Source organism: Stomoxys calcitrans, chromosome 3 (assembly GCF_963082655.1).
Source record: "Stomoxys calcitrans chromosome 3, idStoCalc2.1, whole genome shotgun sequence".
Lineage (NCBI taxonomy): Eukaryota > Metazoa > Arthropoda > Insecta > Diptera > Muscidae > Stomoxys > Stomoxys calcitrans.
In genome coordinates, this window is record NC_081554.1 from 62,784 (window position 1) to 81,864 (window position 19,081).

A 19,081-nucleotide genomic window follows, 5' to 3' on the forward strand; every position below is an offset into this window, starting at 1 on the left:
TTTGCCAACAGTTGGCACACACCCAAAGCATTTCTGCCAATAGTGCACCGCCGACAATTTCTGTTGAGCGCCGTCGATATTAATTACGGGTTAGCTTCGTAACTCATCAAATAGAAATTCATATAAATAAAAGGGACTCAACCAGGGTTGGAAAAAACATAAATTGGGGCCGAAAAAGTACTTTTGAATTTGATATAATCCAAACCCGAAAAAAAACCTTTTTTCTTGAATTTAAAGTTATCAATAACATATGTATTTCATCGAAATTTTTTTTTTTGAAAATTATCCATTCTAAATGTTTTAGAATTTGTGTTTGGACCACTTTGTGTTAGTATACACTATAAGTTTTGTATGTTTGAAATGTACTTATCGCTTGGTACTTCCCATGTCGACAAATTGTTGAAGTAGAGATTTTTCCATCTCTAGACTCAACTACTTCGCTCTAGCCTATGATGAAAACATAAAATTTGTTGTATAGAGGAAAATAAAAGTCGTCGAATTTTTGTTGCAAACAAATACTCGGGGCAATTATTAAAATATTATGTCATTGCCAATGGTATGAAATAAAGCTGAAATTGCATGTTAATCGCAGTGTTTTACAATTGTTTATATCGGCAAATTGGTCTAACCACTGAAGGAAGACCAGTCTTTAGTGGCAATCAGCAGATGTGTTGCAGTGTTTGAAAGTATTTAATAGAAAATGCGTTTTGTGAAAGATCCCTGCGGAGTAGTTTGCCTAATAATCACGTATCTGATGGTTATATACGCTGATTATGTTGTTATGAGATGGATAATTCTGCAAACGATGCAGACCAGGTATGACTTCCAAGCAAATCACGATTAAAACATTCTAATTTATTTGTTTTAAATATTTATGTAGCATATGGGCGCCCATACATGTAATATTATTCAATACAGTTGTATTTCTGCTTGCATTGTCGCACTTAAAAGCAGTATTTTCGGATCCGGGAACAGTTCCACTACCAGCTAATCGCTTGGATTTCTCTGATTTGCATACTGTTGGGAAAAACAATGGCAACAGCAATAATGAGTGGAATTGGACTGTTTGCACAAGATGTGAGACATATAGACCTCCGCGCGCACACCACTGTCGTATATGTAAACGATGTATAAGAAGGATGGACCACCACTGTCCATGGATCAACAATTGTGTTGGAGAGAGGAATCAAAAATTTTTCCTCCAATTCTTGGTTTACGTTGGAATGCTAGCGCTATATTCCGTTGCTTTGGTTGTTGGATCATGGATATATCCCTGTGAGGAGTGCGAATCGGATGAAACGCTGGAATCTCAAACAAGATTGTAAGCAAAATAATAGGATACAATTATGCAATGTAAATTTGCCCATGAACATTCCACTAAGGAAGTGGGGCAAAGGATACAAGTATAACAAAATATAATATACATATCACAATGTTTTGTATTACAAAACAAGAAAGGAAATGCAAAGTCGTGCGGTGCCGACCACCTTTAAGTGTAAATTGGGTCATACCACCATATAGATGCTATATCTAATTCCGAACAAATCCGTAACAAATTTCGAGCAAATCAGTTCTATACGTATAACTAGGGCGATGTATAGCTATATTTTAATCTGAACAGACTTTGGAAAAATTTGAGAGTGATATGTGATAATTTTCGTGAAGATCGGACAAAGCATATAAATGGGAGCTAAGTTTAGGTCTGAACCGAAAAAGGGTTGTTCTCTATTTTGGGATGATGGGTTGACAAATGCGCTTGTAAAATCTCTAAAAGTGGAATTCGGGCGATATATATGTATATATGGGAGCTAAATCTGAAACAATTTCTTTAAAATTCACCATTATTTCAGAAAGGAATCCTTCCTACCAATTTCGTGAGAAACAATATGGGTTAATAAGTGACCATATTATTGCAATATAAGTTCAAATCGAATATATAATGGAGCAGTATCTAAACTTGAACCGACATTTTCCAGTTTCAATAGATTTCTTCTTTAGGCAAAATAAATGCCTTTTTGTGATCTTTAATTTGTATATAAATTAATGTGGAAAAACACCCATTTGCAAACAATTGACCATATTGACGAATATATAAGGGAGCAATAACTAAACTTGAACCGATTTTTTTTTCTGAGTCGATCCGTATATTTATCAAATGGTTTATCCCTCTTCCTTTTGGGTGTTACAAACAAATGCACTAAATTATAATACTCCTGATATCTCAGGCACTGTTTAACCTCCTCCAGATGGCATAGGTTAGGTTGAGTTGAAAAAAGAGGGTGCAGATATTAATCCGCCCCATGCCCCTATGGACATACACATAAGCCAGTAATCGGCTTGTTGTGCGCTCTAAAAACTAAAACGTAACCTCTAAAAAGAAAATTTTAAGTTAGGAATTCCGTGCTACTTACAAAATCCTTAATTGTTTTCAATACCACTCCCTTAAGCTGGTTAATGTCTGATAATGTGTCTCCACCTAAGTGCCGGTATCTGTTGGACGCGAAAGGCGGGCATTGACAAAGGAAATGCTCCAACGTCTCATCATCTTCCCCTCATGTCCTACACATGCTATCATTTGCCGCACCGATTTTACATAAGTGAGCTTGCACTAAATTATAATACCCCTGATATCTCCGGCACTGTTTAACCTCTATCTATCCTCCGTTCCGCTCCTCCAGATGGCATAGGTTAAGTTAAGTTGAAAAGAGGGTTCAGATATTAATCCGCCCCATGCCACTATGGACATACACATAAGCCAGTAATCGGCTTGTTGTGCGCTCTAAAAACTAAAACGTAACCTCTAAAAACAAAATTTTAAGTTAGAAATTCCCTGCTACTTACAAAATCCTTAATTGTTTTCAATACCACTCCCTTAAACTGGTTAATGTCTGATATTGTGTCTCCACCTAAGTGCCGGTATCTGTTGGACGCGAAAGGCGGGCAATGACAAAGGAAATGCTCCAACGTCTCATTATCTTCCCCGCATGTCCTACACATGCTATCATTTGCCGCACCGATTTTACATACGTGAGCTCGTAGTCCTATGTGTCCCGTTATTATACAAATAGCTATACTGACCTCCTTCTAGCTTCCTTTCAGTATTAGCCTCGTCTTCTCATGATCTGGATCACCCCATAGGATTTTCGCCGTCCTACCGACCGTTTCGCTGTTCCACAATGTTGCATGCGCATTCGTCGCCCACTCCCTTAATTCGGACTGCGTCGACCCGAAAGGCTTCGGGTTAACCAAGTTTATTGACGGTAGTCCTCTGGCCTTCACCGCCAAATTGTCGGCCTTTTCATTTCCCCTTACTCCGTTATGGCCCGGCACCTAAACGATGCGGATTTTCCCATTCGCAGAGAAGGCGTTAATCTCCTTCCTGGCGAGACCATTAGAAAAAATTTTCAAACGGTGGTTTTCCCCTCCCAATGCTGGCAACATTTGTTAGGTACTATGCCATGAAAAACTTCTCTTCAAAGAGGTGTCGCACTGCGGCACGCCGTTCGGACTCGGCTATAAAAAAAGGAGGTCCCTTATCATTGAGCGTAAAACTTGAATCGGACTGCACTCATTGATATGTGAGAAGTTTGCCCCTGTTCCTTAGTGGAATGTTCATGGGCAAAATTTGAAAAAATTTGCAATTTGTCTAATGTAAACCCCCAGGCCCACTCTGTCCTCTAGCTTTGATCTATCCGCGTAACATGATCTCCCAGATGGCAATACTAGGGCTCCGTCAATCCAAGACTGTGCCTCTGGCAGCAGTGCCTTGCGCTCGACTTCAGGGTTAATATCATGTATCCGATCGGAAAATTCTTCCCTTCCTTCCAGGTTTCCTATCGTCGACTCGATTACACCGCGATGGTATGAGCTGCTCCCACCCTCAATGCATACCGTCAGTGTGTACGTTTGGCACCGAAGGATTCTGCTATTTTATGCACAACCTCGTGCAGGGCAGTCTCCACCGACCTTCCCTTGAAGGTCCAAAGGCCCAAAGCCCACCGGGTCGTCTAGATTGGAACCATCCGTATAGAAGTCTATGTACTTCTATTATCAAGGTTATTGTAGTTCCAATGGGTTCTATAAGGAATAGTGGTACAGTACTTTTTATCAGAAAGCGATTCAGGCAATGTGTAATCCACATTGCCTGGGATATCGAATATTGTATCAAGAAAAACATAGTGTCTGTAGGCGCCGCATGACCAAAGAAAAAGCCCCTACACACCTGCAGGAGAGCTATTGTTGAGAGAATATTGCAGTTGGGGCGTTTGAACTGCGTGACATTCACTGTATCGCATATGGTTATTGTAGTAGCAGTGTGTTGTACACTGAAAGGGCAACTCTTGAAGGACTTCATCGGGTCAATCCGGTACGTACAATCGGCAGCTTTGGGAACCTTCTAGACGTCCCAATCGTGTGGTGCCCTTGTGAATTTTGTCCTGTTGAAGAGTTTTCTGCAGTCTTTCTTTAGACCAACCAGTTTTGGGGTCCGCCATGGCGGTCGCTGTTTGCCCCTTTGCTTGGCACTAGGATATGCTGACACAAGCGAGTCATTCAAGGCTTTCGTGATCCGCTTGACCATTATGTCTATGTCCTCCGCAGTTTTCACTTCATTTTCTGGTCTACAAGGAATAGTCGTGCAGAATGTGTGCCGAAATTTATCCCAATCCGCCTTTCTTCTGTTAGCCGAGGGACCATTTCTGCAGTATTTTCGCCAAGGCAGAAACTAATATAACGCCTTCCGCTAATATCTTCCGATAAAAGGGTCACATCTAGTACCTCCTGCCTGTTCCTGGTAATAAAGGTCGGTTTATTCCCTTTATTACAAACCGCCAAATTGCAACTTATAATATATCCGACAAGCAGCTTACCCCTTTCTTTGATATCCGGACTTTTCGATATCTGATTGTTGTTGTAGCAGTGTGTTGTATTCTATCTTTCGACTGCTTGTTTCTTTTGCGTTACAAGATGATCAGTTTCCTAACGCATCCAGGGGCAGTTGAGAAAGCAGCGCAGTCACTCTTTCTCAGGACACTTGCGGTGTGGACAATTCCTCCATAGATGCTTCACTATCTGCTGCTGTCGAAGTACCTTTTTTAGATCCATCCCCGACGCTGGTGCATATCTTGAGCCCAATCCAAATGAACGACCTACCAGCACAGAGCTTGTCGAGTCCCGTTTTGGCGTCTTCCCCGGGGCAGGTGGATTTCCAGTCTCCTGATATCCGCCTGATTTTAGAGATGAGGTCAAAGTTCCTCAGACAAGTGTTCAGAAACAACTGGTGAGTCGTCTTCTGATTCCCAAATGCCACAGCTTCTATGCACCTCTTGAATCCGTTGGATATAACTTTTTCAAACTTGTTGTTGTTGCCATGTCCCCGGTCCCCGGTCGCCATCAGCCCCCTCCAATCTATCAATCTTCCAGTCGGTGGTTGAAATATTGGGATTACATTTCCTTAACCTACCAAGTATTTATCCAGTATCTGAGGGAATCCATAGTATCCAAGCGCGTGCCATGGGTCGAGACGGAGTTTCGTCCTTCTTGACTAAATCTAGTGCTGCGCCTGGCCAGATCTCGCCAATCTTATGGCGCAACGCAGTTGAGCGTTGATCCCCGAAAGCGGTTAGTTTGTATCGGCCCAGATACCAGCTTGCATCGTTAAACTGGAGGAGGCCCGAGCGATACCCCCCATGACATCAGAGTATAGAGATGACAGTCCATTAACTATCCCATTCCAATTGTTACAAGGTATAGTTCGCTTATCTTCACCCTTCTCGACAACTTCAATCACCAAGCTGTCCCTAGCGACATTAGCAAAGGTTCTTGGACCCGTATTACTATTGTTCGCTTTAGTTTATTTGGGTATGGAATGATATACAGGCAACCGCAGCCTTTTGGCTGACTGCGGTGCCGTTTCCAAATCAAGACGTGTAGCCTTTGGAGTAGCCTGAGCAGCGAATCTCCGAGCCCAATTAAGGGTGCCTCTCACCTTATTGGTGAGAGTTTTAAGATCACTTTCACCAAGCCTATCAATAAATCTGAGCCTCTTAAAGAGCATATTGATTTGCAGAAGAAGGCCATTGGCCTCGGCAAATTATAGGCATGCGAAGGTAAAATAGGTTCGGCCTTGTCATTAAGACTTGACCGGGTGGCTTTGCAAAACCCCCGGCTGACCAGACATCTGTCGGCTAGTGGAGCCTAGCGCCGTCTCTCCCCCTGTCAAGGTCTTAGTAGCAGACGACATGCTGCGTTTGACACCACCGCTGCAGCTGTTGTGTCTTTGGAGTACATTGGAAGCCTACTTCTGGGTTCTTAATCTGCCGCTGCACTGGATAGTGTTATCCGCCTAACGGATAACACTATCGTACCTGTCCTTAAGTGACATAAATATTTTCTTCGAAAAATAACTACCTGTTACGAGTTACAGAAAATTCTTGCTGAGCGAAATAAAATACGTCCGTCCCACTCAAAGTTTCAAGCAAGACGCCCGACGCACCCAACAACGCAGACAAAAGATAAAACACGGCACACTGCTACAACAACAACACTAACCCTGTACCGCCGGATTATCGGCACGTTGCTATTTTTAAGCTAAAAATCGGAAAAATTTCGATAAATCGCAAATCTGGCAGCCCTTGTTATGCACCATGCGCAAACTATATGTTATTAAACGTTGCCCTACACAGAAATAAAAAATTGGTTTCAATCAGGAAATGGATTTATCCAATTAACTTTTAAATTGAAACTGCTTCAATCACGCAAATGATAATATCAATCAGAGTTTTTGAAAATGTCGATAAATCGCAAATCTGGCAGCCCTGGTTACGCACCATGCGCAAACTGTATGTTATTAAACGTTACCCTACATAGAAACAAATAAATAATTGGTTTCAATCAGGAAAAGAATTTATCTAATTAACTTTTAAATTGAAACTGCTTCAATCATGCAAATGATAATATCAATCAGAGTTTTTGAAAATCGTGATTGAAAAAATCATCAATAAAAAAATTGAATACTCAATTAAAAATGATTGAACGATTTTAAAGTTTTTAATTGATCCAATTTTTTTAGTTGGAATTATTGAAATTTTCAATTAACTTTTTTTATTTATTTACTTCATTCCATGCAATGCGAAGCTATTAGGCCTATAAACAATCCCACCATACATAAGACGCACTCTTTTATCAAATGTAAAAAATACTTAAATAAAATTAAAATATTTAACACTTACTAATTCTAGATAAAACTAAATAATAATTAAAAAACAAATTACTAAAAATTATAAGCAATAACTGATTAGAAAAAAATCCTACTAAAAAGATCAACGTAATAAAATAAAAAAAAATGATTACAGCAAGATTAAAAAATGTAAAAAATAAGGAATACTGAAATTAAAATATAAAAAATTCAATAATGAAAAAAGGCTTTAAAAACAAATGATTAAGGACTATAAACAGATAAAAAACTTTTTAAAAATATCACTTAATAACAAAAAAAAAAAGAACTGAACAAATTTTAAAAAATAAGTAATATTAAAATTAAAAAATAAACAAATTAACAAAAAACGCATGATAAAAAGACAATCCGTAAGGCTATATAATAAAAGGGATTGACAATTTGACATAAAAATCAGAAGTGTTGAAAGTGTAGACTAAAACGATTTGATAAAGATCTGGTTGAAAAACTGAAATTGTTATATCCACAGGCAGCGTGTTGTACAAAACGTGCAACCCTAACAAAAAAAATTCTACTCAAAATATTATCTACCCTCGGAAGAACCAACTGATTAGTTCTGGTAAAATGGCAAAAATTAAACTCATTAACAAAAAAAAAAAAAAAGAATTGGAACCGGCATTTCAATAACTTAAAAAGAAACGACATTAAATAATAATTAAAATACTAGGAACAATTTGACTTAATGGCCGAAAAAGCCTTATCCAACCCTCACAACCCCTCAGGTTGGAAAGCAAAACCATTATAGTCAAGAGATTTACTTTGGGAGTCCAACACGTGTCTATTAAAGATCGTATTCAAATCCTCCACATTCAAATCACAATCATACGATTTGCAACTGTCAAGTCCATTTGATATTAACAACGCCCATAATTGCTTTTATTGCCCTCAAACTGCAATACATTCGCTTCCCTACTAACTCTTCTTATAACAGATTTGGTTTTATTCCTGCTAAAGGGGCAGAGATGGGGATATGAATCTCCTGCCACAAAATATCCCGAAATTTCAAATCGACTCGACGGTACACTTGGTTTAAGTCAAGTTTCGGAAACACTTAATAAACTGTCAACAACAACATTTTTAATTTCATTAATTTTAGATGACCTTCATTTAAATTATCACTATAAGCACACAATGAGGAGCAAAACATGAATTATCGCACATAATATTGCCTAAGATGCAAGTATTCGAAACTAATAAAGCACTAATGGCTCAATGAAATTGCTGCAACAATATCATTGCTTGAATCAACTCCGCCAAATAATTGGTTACATTCAGACGCATTCACTGTTTTAACGTCACAATTCAAAAACGTAAGGCACACCTAGGGAATATCTCAATTTATAAGGACGTATCTCAATGTTTGCTTTTGTGACCGCAGCTTACAACATTTTAACACAAGGTTAGTGGCAGGCGCGGTAAGATGATCATTTAAGTACACACGGGGGTCAACCTCGCCACCAATTACATCGTTTAGCCTGATCAAGTTATTCCTAGAAGAGTTCGCCATAATCAAATCCCTGGTATGATCGGATATGAACTTGACCAGCACCATCCTAGCACCAGAAATATAACAGCAGTGATTAATATCACAGGGGGCAACCTGCACATCGCACAAACGGGCAATTTGTATCACTGGGTCACGCAGATTGGTAATAAAGGACTCATTTATTACTCAACTCCGCTAGGAGTCCAAAGTTCGGGCCGGCTTAACTTAATGCCTTTAATCTTGTTAAAATATAAATTAATAAATGCCCATACTATCGTTATATTAGATATAATTATAGGCAATTCCACAAAAATTGACCCCCTTGCTCAAAAAATGTAAATGAGAAAGTATTTTGCAGTCCGATCAAAGTTAAGCTCAAAGATTAAAGAAAAACCAAGAGTTTTTTCATAAAACCAGAATTTTTTTTTTCAAAAAAACCAAAAGTCCTCTGCTTACTATTTCATCAAATTTTGGCATATTCGGTCGACGTAGATATAGTCCGATAATATATTGGGTTGCCCAAAAAGTAATTGCGGATTTTTTAAAAGAAAGTAAATGCATTTTTAATAAAACTTAGATTGAACTTTAATCAAATATACTTTTTTTACACTTGTTTTCTAAAGCAAGCTAAAAGTTACAGCTGATAACTGCCAGAAGAAAGAATGCAATTACAGAGTCACAAGCTGTGAAAAAATTTGTCAACGCCGACTATATGAAAAATCCGCAATTACTTTTTGGGCAACCCAATATTTTTCAAACAAGTATGTTTAAAGTCGACATTTTACTACATTATGTTTACGAAAAATAACGTTTAATCAAAAAATACGTCCTTTGTTATATAAGGATAATGAGACTCCGTAACGTCCGTTACAGTAAGTGTAGTGAAGTGTAACGCCCATTACAAATAGAGCTTAATTTTTTTGAAAGCTTATGAAATTGAAATTTCATGGCGAAATTATTAAATGATTTTCACATAAGAAATTTGTAAGCAATCAAGAGATTGGTGAAATGCCTTTGTTCAATAACTATAACGGTAACGTCCGTTGCGCTAGTTTCTATCACTTCTCGTGACAACGAGCAGATGAGCTTGCGAGACTAGGAACTACATTGCATATTTCAGGCGAACTGGAATTTGTGGGTATGCCTCTAGCGACATGTAATTCTTCAGGATCAGGACCGGAGGGCAACGGATGATAGATCGTCACAAAGGAAGTTTGTGGGCATTTGGTAGAACCAACAGAAGAAATTTGATTTTTCCAATGTGTCATAAACTGCTGGTATCTGAATGGAAATTTTTCTTCACTGTGGCGCGTCTTTGGACATTAAATTATTTGTTTGGTTTTTCCTATTTTTCTTTGTGATTCCTTATTGTTGATGAAATTCTATATACGAATGTAGTTAAAAAATTAAACTCAATCTTCCCTTTTCTTAGAATAACAATCACATAGTGTAATTAAAAGATTTTAAATCTTGTTGTGTGTGAAACCAAAAAAATAAATAAAAATAAATTCAAAAATTATGTGGCCTGATCTAGACTTAAAGAGGTCTACCGCTTTGCTGTCGCTGGCTAGAACGCACGTGTCAGTCATTGTGTCAGTCTGTGTGATCGGAAAACATGCTGACAGACTGAAGGTTACTAGTAACGACTTTTGCCAAGCTGTGAGGACGTCGCAGAAGAAGAGACTATAGAACATCTAATGTGTGTGTCCCGCACTGGCAGTCAGAATGAGTTTAGGTTCTCATTTCTTTGAGAACTTGTTTAATTTAGCGGATGTCATTATTTGATTTTTTTTGGGATTTTTAAAGCGATCTGGATGGTTCAACGGCATGAACTAGAAGGCACCTTCTTCTCCAGTTCCTTGTGATACACAAGGGACGAAAACACCTGAGTGAGTCTAATGGCAGACTGCCACTTAGATCTAAACTTACCTAACCTAACAAATGTTTGATATTATTTCAATTTCATTCCAAATCGGGCCAAAATATATATGGGAATCTAAATCGGTTTCTAGCAATTTCATCTAATCCTCAAACTTATCATTGACTAGTAGATATTAACGCCATTTGCAGATCAATAACTTCCACTTTTCTGTTGATTTTAAGGGAGTTTTTTTTTTGTTGTAGCCTCTTTTGTATGTGAAGGTTGTGATACTCATCGGGCTCTAAAGGTGAGCAAGTCTGTGTTGGTTTCTCTGCTAAACTAGTTGTTGTTGTTGTTGTAGCAGTTTATTGTGTTCTTTCTTTCGTCTGCTTGATTCTGTTGAGTGTCACGACTCAGGAACTCTGCGATGGGGTGCGTCCACAGGGATCTGGGTCTGAGTCGAGTGGGTTTGGCCGGGCAGTTAAACAGGTGACGTGTATCGTGCGGTCTCTGGTTACAATCCGGACATACATCTTACACGTCGGCATCAATTCTAGCTCTGTGAGAATTGAGGCGGCTGCATCTGCCGGAACGTAATTGAGCCAGTACCACTCTGGTTTGCCGGGGGAGATCGATTTCTTCGGGTGCAATGGGTGGCGGTCGTTCTCCAAGGACTACATTCACCCGGTAGCCAATTACCGCATCTGCTACCGTGTCTGCATGAATGTTGTTTGTACCCGCTTGATATGTCGCTTGATCTAGAGGTTCTCTCTTGTAGCGCTGAACCTCACGCTCTAGATCTTGAAGATCTACCTTAAGGCTTCTGTGCGGTGGATATCTATCCACAAGATGATGGTTTGGATGGTTTCTGCGATAACAGCCCAAAAGGTATTGCTTGGACAGCATGTAGTTATGTCTTCGCACTGGTAGGATCTTTGTCTCCTGATGGAGGTGGTCCACATGAGAACTGAGGAGACAGCCCGTCGCAGTTCGGAGGGCGGCATTCTGACAGATCTGAATATTATTCCACTGCGTGTCACAAAGTTGACGAGACCACACTGGCGCTGCATAACTTACCACAGATCGGCAAATTGCTTTGTACAGGGTCAACAAGGTTTCTTTGTCTGCACCCCAACTGCTGCCAGCAAGTGACTTGAGGACCTTGTTTCTACTTTTGACTTTATTGCAGATTGTTGTGGCATGTGAGGAGAATGTGTAAGAGCTGTCAAATGTGACACCAAGTATTTTGGGACACTTGATGGTCGGAATCATTTCTCCATCGACCATCACAGTCAGCTCAGTATTCACCTCACGCGTATTTGTAGTGAACAATGTGGCTAAAGATTTGGTGGCGGATATCTTCAGATTTCTTGCAGCGAAATATGAGGCAAGCTCGTTGATGTAGACGTTCAACCTATCGCATGTGTCATCAATGGGTGGGGGGTCTGATGCCATGATCGTACAATCGTCCGCATATGATACGATCTCTATGCCGTCTGGAGGGGGTGGAATGGAGGATAGGCAGAGGTTAAACAGTGCCGGAGATATCACCCCACCTTGGGGAACTCCCTGTTTCACTCTACGGTGTTTCGACTTCTTATCCCTAAATTCCACAAATGATTGGCGACCACACAGATAATTCGCGACCCATCGTTTCAGGCCTGGCTGGAGGGACGTGTTGGTGATGTCCTCAAATAATTTGTCATGGCTTACCGTCCATGTTGATGCTCGGCGAATGGAAATTCTCCTACGAGGCTGGGGAGGAGTAATGCCTCAAGCGTCTTTCCCATTGGTGAGAGCAGGGAGATCGGTCTGTATGACTCCCCCAATTAAAAATAAATATGTGCAAATTGTATAAAATTCGGAACTTTTGTGGAAAAGCAAAACTTTCATTTTAAACGTCACACAAGTTAAAAGTACACAAGTTTCCGTCGAACCAAATACAAATGCAAAATTGATTATATGGGGGCTATAGCAATTAATAGACCAAGTTTCAGCTTTATAGCTTGATTTTTGACATACAAAAATTTGATGGACACTTTTGCTATGCGTGAACTTTCACCTACGTTGGCGTGATTCTATGACAAAATAATGAAATTGATTTCTCCTCACAAGTTTGCTAAGAACAAAAAAATGTTGCACGTATGTTTTAATATCTACATAATAAAACATTATTAAATCAAATTTCGGGTGAAAAATATTTTTGAATTGTAAAGCCCCTCGGCCTTATTCACAACAATTAGTGAAGCCTACAGTCGAATTGGCCTAATTGACAGCAAAATAAAAGTAACTTGTGTAAATTATCCGATGTATTTAATTATCCCAAGTTCGAATACGTTTCAATTAATCGAAGTTTGTAGAGTTAAGAATGTTTTCCATTAGCAGAACTTCAGTAAATTAAAGGCGTTGTAATTAAAAGATTAGGAATTATAAAGATTATGAGGAATATATACTGTGATGAAGCTAGTTAAAACTAGTGCAATTACTCAAATGGTAACATTGACCATTCGCAGTTGATATCTTTGAATTGTGACTTTTTGGCATAAATTTTAATTCCAATAAAGCGATTCATAAATTTGTATTTTAATTAAGCGGGTTTTCTGTTAAGCGGAGTGAAATGTGTTGAAAGCTCCTTATAGTCAATTAGTTCAAGCGATTTTTTTCAATAAACCGATTTTTTCAATTAAAATGTGTTTAAGCGGATTCGATTGTATTTTACAGTTCTATACGGAAAATCTGTCAAATAAACCTATTTCACATCTACATTAAGTTTTGTTATATGAACTCACTTGCGCTGTGTTTGTTTTGCCTTTACAGTGGAGTCTGGTTAGAGGAAGTTTGTTGAGTTGGAATTCTTGAAAATTATACTGTATATATTAAAATCATTTTTAATGACAGAATTATCACTAAGATGCATGCGTATATATTTCAGGTTACACAGTGTAATTCTATTGTTGGAGTCTGCACTTTTTGGTCTATTCGTGCTGGCTATAATGGTAGATCAAATGCACGCTATCCTACACGATGAAACGGCCGTGGAGCAGGCGCAGCAAAAGGGTTCATATCGCCCAAATCGACGTAAGCTATATCTACTGGCAGATGTTTTTGGCAGAGGCCATCCGGCATGTTGGCTATGTCCTTGTTCCAGTTTTAATTCCTCCTCATCCTCCCTGAGGTACTATGACACCCCATTGCTGAGTCACGATGTCTAAGTTGAACAGATCTCAATATCAGCGTAGGATCCACAAGTATATACATATATATTAATCAAAAATTCCCTTAGAAAAGGGAAACGTGATATATGGTGTAGAAGTCCTTCTCTAAATAAATTGTCGAAATCCTTAAAAAGATTACACTACGCGCGTGGGTGATAATTGCCTAGGAAGCTATCCACTTTTTATCAAACCACTCTATTAGCGTACTGACTGTTCCTCTTTTTACGGTTAAAAGCACTTAACATTATTGTATCAAGAGTCCATAGGTTTTAATTAAGTTATATTTATTTGTATTTACTATCATAAATAATTTTTAGTTTTTGTATTCATATGTACGTATCACACACACCTCCCTATGATGTATGTATGTATGTATGTATATGATATAATAAATGTAGACACTTCGGCTTGGAATAATTCGAAGAAAATCAACTGTAAAAATAATTTTAATGTCATGTATAAACTAAAGTGGGAGAGAAAGATAACGTGCACATTTACATATGTGTAGAAGGAAACCAAAGCAATACCTAATGTTTTAAGATTTGTACATTTAAATGAAATATGCTGAAATCCATAAAGATGTAGTTTAATGTCTTTTTTTATGCGGGTTCGTTTTTCGGGGTCGTTTTGCCGTAAAAAGAATATTAAAAATTGGATTTTGAAAGAAGGTACCAAACTATTAGTTTGTGGTGCAAGAGAAGTGGTTTGTTTGTTTGTTTCTGCTAGAGCCTGGAATGGAAATAATGTAGGCGCATGCTGTGCAGAACAGCAGGTTTAGTCCAAACATTTGATTGGGCTTCTGACGGGACACAAGGAGCTAGACAAAAACGTGTATCCCAGACGCATGAAGTTTGTTGGGAGAACTTAGGGCAGCGATGCCCAACCCTTTACGGTAGCGTTGATGACAAATCACACGTATTCTTATGCTCTTTGTTTCAGTCGTTGCTTAGAGCGCACCGGATGAATACGCGCGGAGATATACGCATCGTTTTTCATTTTTTATGTTAAAAACAATCATTCATTCAGTCCTAAAAATATTTTTATTTTAGAAGAGAGTATGTCACACATACAGTCACATTTTAATTTTTGGCATCGCCGCCTCAGAGGTACCCCGAAATCCTGTCGCCGAATTATCGCTTACGAGAATGAGTAAAATCGCTAAAAATCTTCCATTTGTGGATTACGTACAGTCGAACCCGCTTAATTGAAACCAGCAAAATACAATAAATTGGTTTCAATTATCCAATGTTTTCAATTATGCCAAGTTCGGACAATTAAAATATTGGGGTTTTCAATAAGAGTGACACAAAGGATTTTTTTTTAAACGGTCGTGGATAACAATGAAATTATTTATTTCTGTGAATGTACGTTCAATGCCATTACGTATGGAACTCGATTTTTTTTTTGCATGGCCACCGCGCTGAACCCGTCCTGTTGGAAATACATGTCCTCCAAGTCCATATCATCCAATTGGGGCCAAAAGTATGCTGTTATCATTGAACGGTAGCGATTCCCATTCACACTAACGTGCCGGTCTTGACTTTCGGGGTGCAATGATGACTAACGGAGTTCGTATAGATTGATGTTATACCAGAAATGAGCCTCAACGCTAAATTGGGCGTAGCGCTTTTAACGTTGAGGCCACTGAATCCGAGTTTCGGTGGTAAATTTTAACAATTTCGACTTGTTGTTGGCTCGTTTATCTTTCCATCATGAAATGGCAGACCTTACTGAAGGGAAATGTCAAAAGGGCGGCAAAAAAATGTGGCGTAGTTTGCTGTCCCTATAGGTTTACTTTTGTAGCGTCCCTGAAAAAAACCCTGTACGTTTCAATTAACCGAAGTTTGTAGGATTAAGAATCCATTAGCAGAACTTTAGTAAAGGTTTCGTAATTAAGAGATCTGGAATTATAAAAATTATGAAGAATAGATGCTGTGAAGCTAGTTAGAAACTAGTACAATAGTTAAATCGTTACATTGACCAAATGCAAAAATTTTATAGTAAATCTTTTCAATTAGACGGGGTCGATATATTTGAATTGTGACTTTTTGGCATAAATTTGTTTTTCATTTAAGCGTATTTTCAATTAAAAGTTAAAAGTCCTTAAAATTAATTAGTTAAAGTTTTTTTTTTCAATTAAAAGTTATTTAATTAAGCGGATTCGCTGTTAATCTTTATGATATGAGAATTATTGAAATTTAATAAATCAAATTTCTAAATCGACCTTAATACATTAAGAAAAGGTGGCATTACAATTTTTATTAACGTTATACAAAATTCTTTAAATATGATATGAAATTTCATTCGATACGAATGCGCACTCAATTAAAAGTTATTTAATTAAGCGGATTCGCTGTTAATCTTTATGATATGAGAATTATTGAAATTTAATAAATCAAATTTCTAAATCGACCTTAATACATTAAGAAAAGGTGGCATTACAATTTTTATTAACGTTATACAAAATTCTTTAAATATGATATGAAATTTCATTCGATACGAATGCGCACTTAACCGTCGTGTAGCTGTTTGTTGTGTTCTATCTTTCGTCTGCTTGATTCTGTTGAGTATCCAGATCCAGCATCTCTGCGACTAAGATGGGGTGCGTCTTGAGGGATCTGGGTCTGAGTTGAGCGGGTTTGGCTGGGCAGTTAAACAGGTGACGTGTGTCGTGTGGTCCCTGGCCATAATCAGGACATGCATCCTGTCACGTCGGTTGCATCTGCCGGATTGTAATTGAGCCACAAATACTCTCGTTTGCCGGCGGAAGTCAATTTTTTCAGGTGCAATGGGAGGCGGTCGTTCTTCAAGGACTACATTCACCCGGTAGCGTGAGATTCGGTCGTGGTCCAACACTTGGATGATTTGGCGCCACGGATGACATTCGTAACTTCGTCCACGGAAAAATTTTGAGTTACATGCTCTAAATGTCCAGTCACAAATTCCGCTTATGTTCGTTGACTAACCTGTTAATTTCCAGATTCAGCACGCTGACTCTGGGGTAAGTGGGGTCCGTGCAACGAATTCCATGACGCTCGTCTGCGAGTACCACTGCCTTTGCCGGGAAATTTGGCCCACTTGGGGTGTTTGACCGTCTGGTATAAAGCGAGCGGCTGCTGCGTTAATGACGTCTTTGAATTTCTTCTCGGCAACTAGATTTGAGGGGTGTCACTTTACTGAAACGGCGATTGGTGTACTTTCTGAAGTATACTTCTTATGATTGTAAACCTCCGGCGTTCAGAGGTTATAAAGTCGGGTGATCGGTCGATGGTGGGAATTGTCACTCAGGTAATGCAATGGAAGTGTCTGCCGAGCTGTTGCACCACCTCGTAATACTAGTGGGGGCATACTCATTCACCGTGCAAAACGTGGAGCCTTCAATCCGCTATCATTAGCACCAGGCGCAGGGGAGACGAGTCTATACTGCTCGGAACGAAGTCCATCACCCACCTCCATTCCTTAAGCGATCCTTACGTAGGATATTGTTTTCGTGACAACTGTGCAGCTACCAAGGGCTGCAACCAATATGTCTTTCCAACTCATAAAATCCACTATCTCGTCGATCTTGCCTCTCAGACCGCGGCAATTCAACTGGACTGGCATGTCAATATTGGGGCTGTGTTGCTGCTGTTGCGTATGTTGCCGCACGGGTGAGGTCGGGGGATCACATAGTCCGACGACGAGGACGCAGAAGGCGACGCTTGTGACCCACTGATGTCTATGTTCGCTAGCACCTTGCAACATATTCAGTGCGACTATACTTCCGTAGTGACGTAAGGCCAGGGCAAGATCGAAAATGCACCCACTCTATGCACCGGTTGCATCTTACCGATACCAACCGATAATGGGTCCGGGGTTCTTTTCAATCCCGGCACGGATCTGTAAATTTACCCAGAAGTAAGATAAGTATACGGATAGAATCAGAAGCACTTTGGTTGGATTTAGCTTCGTCCGTCTGACTCTGTCCGTTCATGTTAATTCAGCAATTTTCATGCGATATTCTTCAAATTTGGCACTGCCATCTTTTTTTTTGTCCTAGAGATAAAGCCTACACAGAAAAAAATAAAAAACGGTTTCAATCACGAAATTAATTCGTCCAATTAATTTTTTAATTGAATCTGATTCAATCACGAAAATGATAATATCAATCACAGGTTTTGAAAAAAGTTATTGAAAAAGGAGGGATAAGGTCTAGATACCGACATAGACTAACTGCAATTAATATACTTATATTATAGTAACTTTTGTATTACATGCATTGGGGAAGAAAACCCAACAGAATCACATATATTGGGTTGCCTAAAAAGTAATTGCGGATTTTTCATATAGTCGGCGTTGACAAATTTTTTCACAGCTTGTGACTCTGTAATTGCATTCTTTCTTCTGTCAGTTATCAGCTGTTACTTTTAGCTTGCTTTAGAAAAAAAGTGTAAAAAAAGTATATTTGATTAAAGTTCATTCTAAGTTTTATTAAAAATGCATTTACTTTCTTTTAAAAAATCCGCAATTACTTTTTGGGCAACCTAATACATATAAATAATATGTTATAATTAGATCGATGTTAAAGAATATGCTTATTTTGATCAAAAATAAGATTAGAAATGCGTCTAGAAATTTAAAAAGGTAGTCTAAAGACTGTTTGTGAGGGGAGTTTCATCTTCTACATACAGAAAGTATTTATCGAAATTACGAGCGGCTAGGATATTTCATAAACGGACTGTCACAACAGTGCTGCTGAGTCTAAAAAAAAGTTTTTAATTCTATTATAAAATAATTGAAAGAACTTCCTGCCTAGACCACTAACATTTTTACTTTTTGTTGCTTGATTTGTCCAACCCAATGAAAACAGCTATTTTCTAGTTATAAAATCAATTTTCAAAAATGATTGAATCAATTAATTTTTAAATTGAAAATGGCTTCATTTTTCAATCATAATCGTAATTGAAAATAAAGTACAGATTCAATTAGAAATTATTGAATCAATTAAGTTTTGAAAATTGAAAATTTCGTAAATTTCATTCACGGTCGTAGTTGAAAAAAAATACGGATTCTATTAAAAAAATTATTGATTCAAGTAGTTTTTAATTGAAAACATTTCTATTTCCCATTAAATTTTTTCAATTAAAAATTTAATTGAAAATTAAAATGTTTTCAATTAAAATTTGATTGAATCAATAATTTTTTAATAGAATTGCATAACCGATCCTCAAAATTTGGAACGAAGGTTTCTCTTATGACTGTTAAGGTAAGTTCAGGTTTGTCAACTATTTGACCCAGTCTTTTTA

The 19,081-nt window shown here is 38.3% G+C and overlaps 1 protein-coding gene across 1 annotated transcript; it reads left to right on the top strand.

Moving 5' to 3' along the window:
* Positions 1–275: 275 nt before the first annotated feature.
* Positions 276–14,380, top strand: LOC106088540 (palmitoyltransferase ZDHHC3). The gene is made up of 3 exons (XM_013254111.2): positions 276–816; positions 881–1,321; positions 13,514–14,380. Exons 1-3 carry the CDS (start codon positions 701–703, stop codon positions 13,791–13,793), a joined length of 837 nt encoding a protein of 278 aa, XP_013109565.1. The 5' UTR covers positions 276–700; the 3' UTR covers positions 13,794–14,380.
* The last annotated feature ends 4,701 nt before the right edge of the window (positions 14,381–19,081 follow it).

Bases quoted from the DNA above. Each gene is read 5' to 3' on its own strand.
- LOC106088540 (XM_013254111.2), top strand. From the start codon at position 701: ATGCGTTTTGTGAAAGATCCCTGCGGAGTAGTTTGCCTAATAATCACG. The intron at 817-880 runs GTATGACTTCCA...ATATTTATGTAG, and splicing joins CTGCAAACGATGCAGACCAG to CATATGGGCGCCCATACATG. The intron at 1,322-13,513 runs GTAAGCAAAATA...TATATATTTCAG, and splicing joins CTGGAATCTCAAACAAGATT to GTTACACAGTGTAATTCTAT.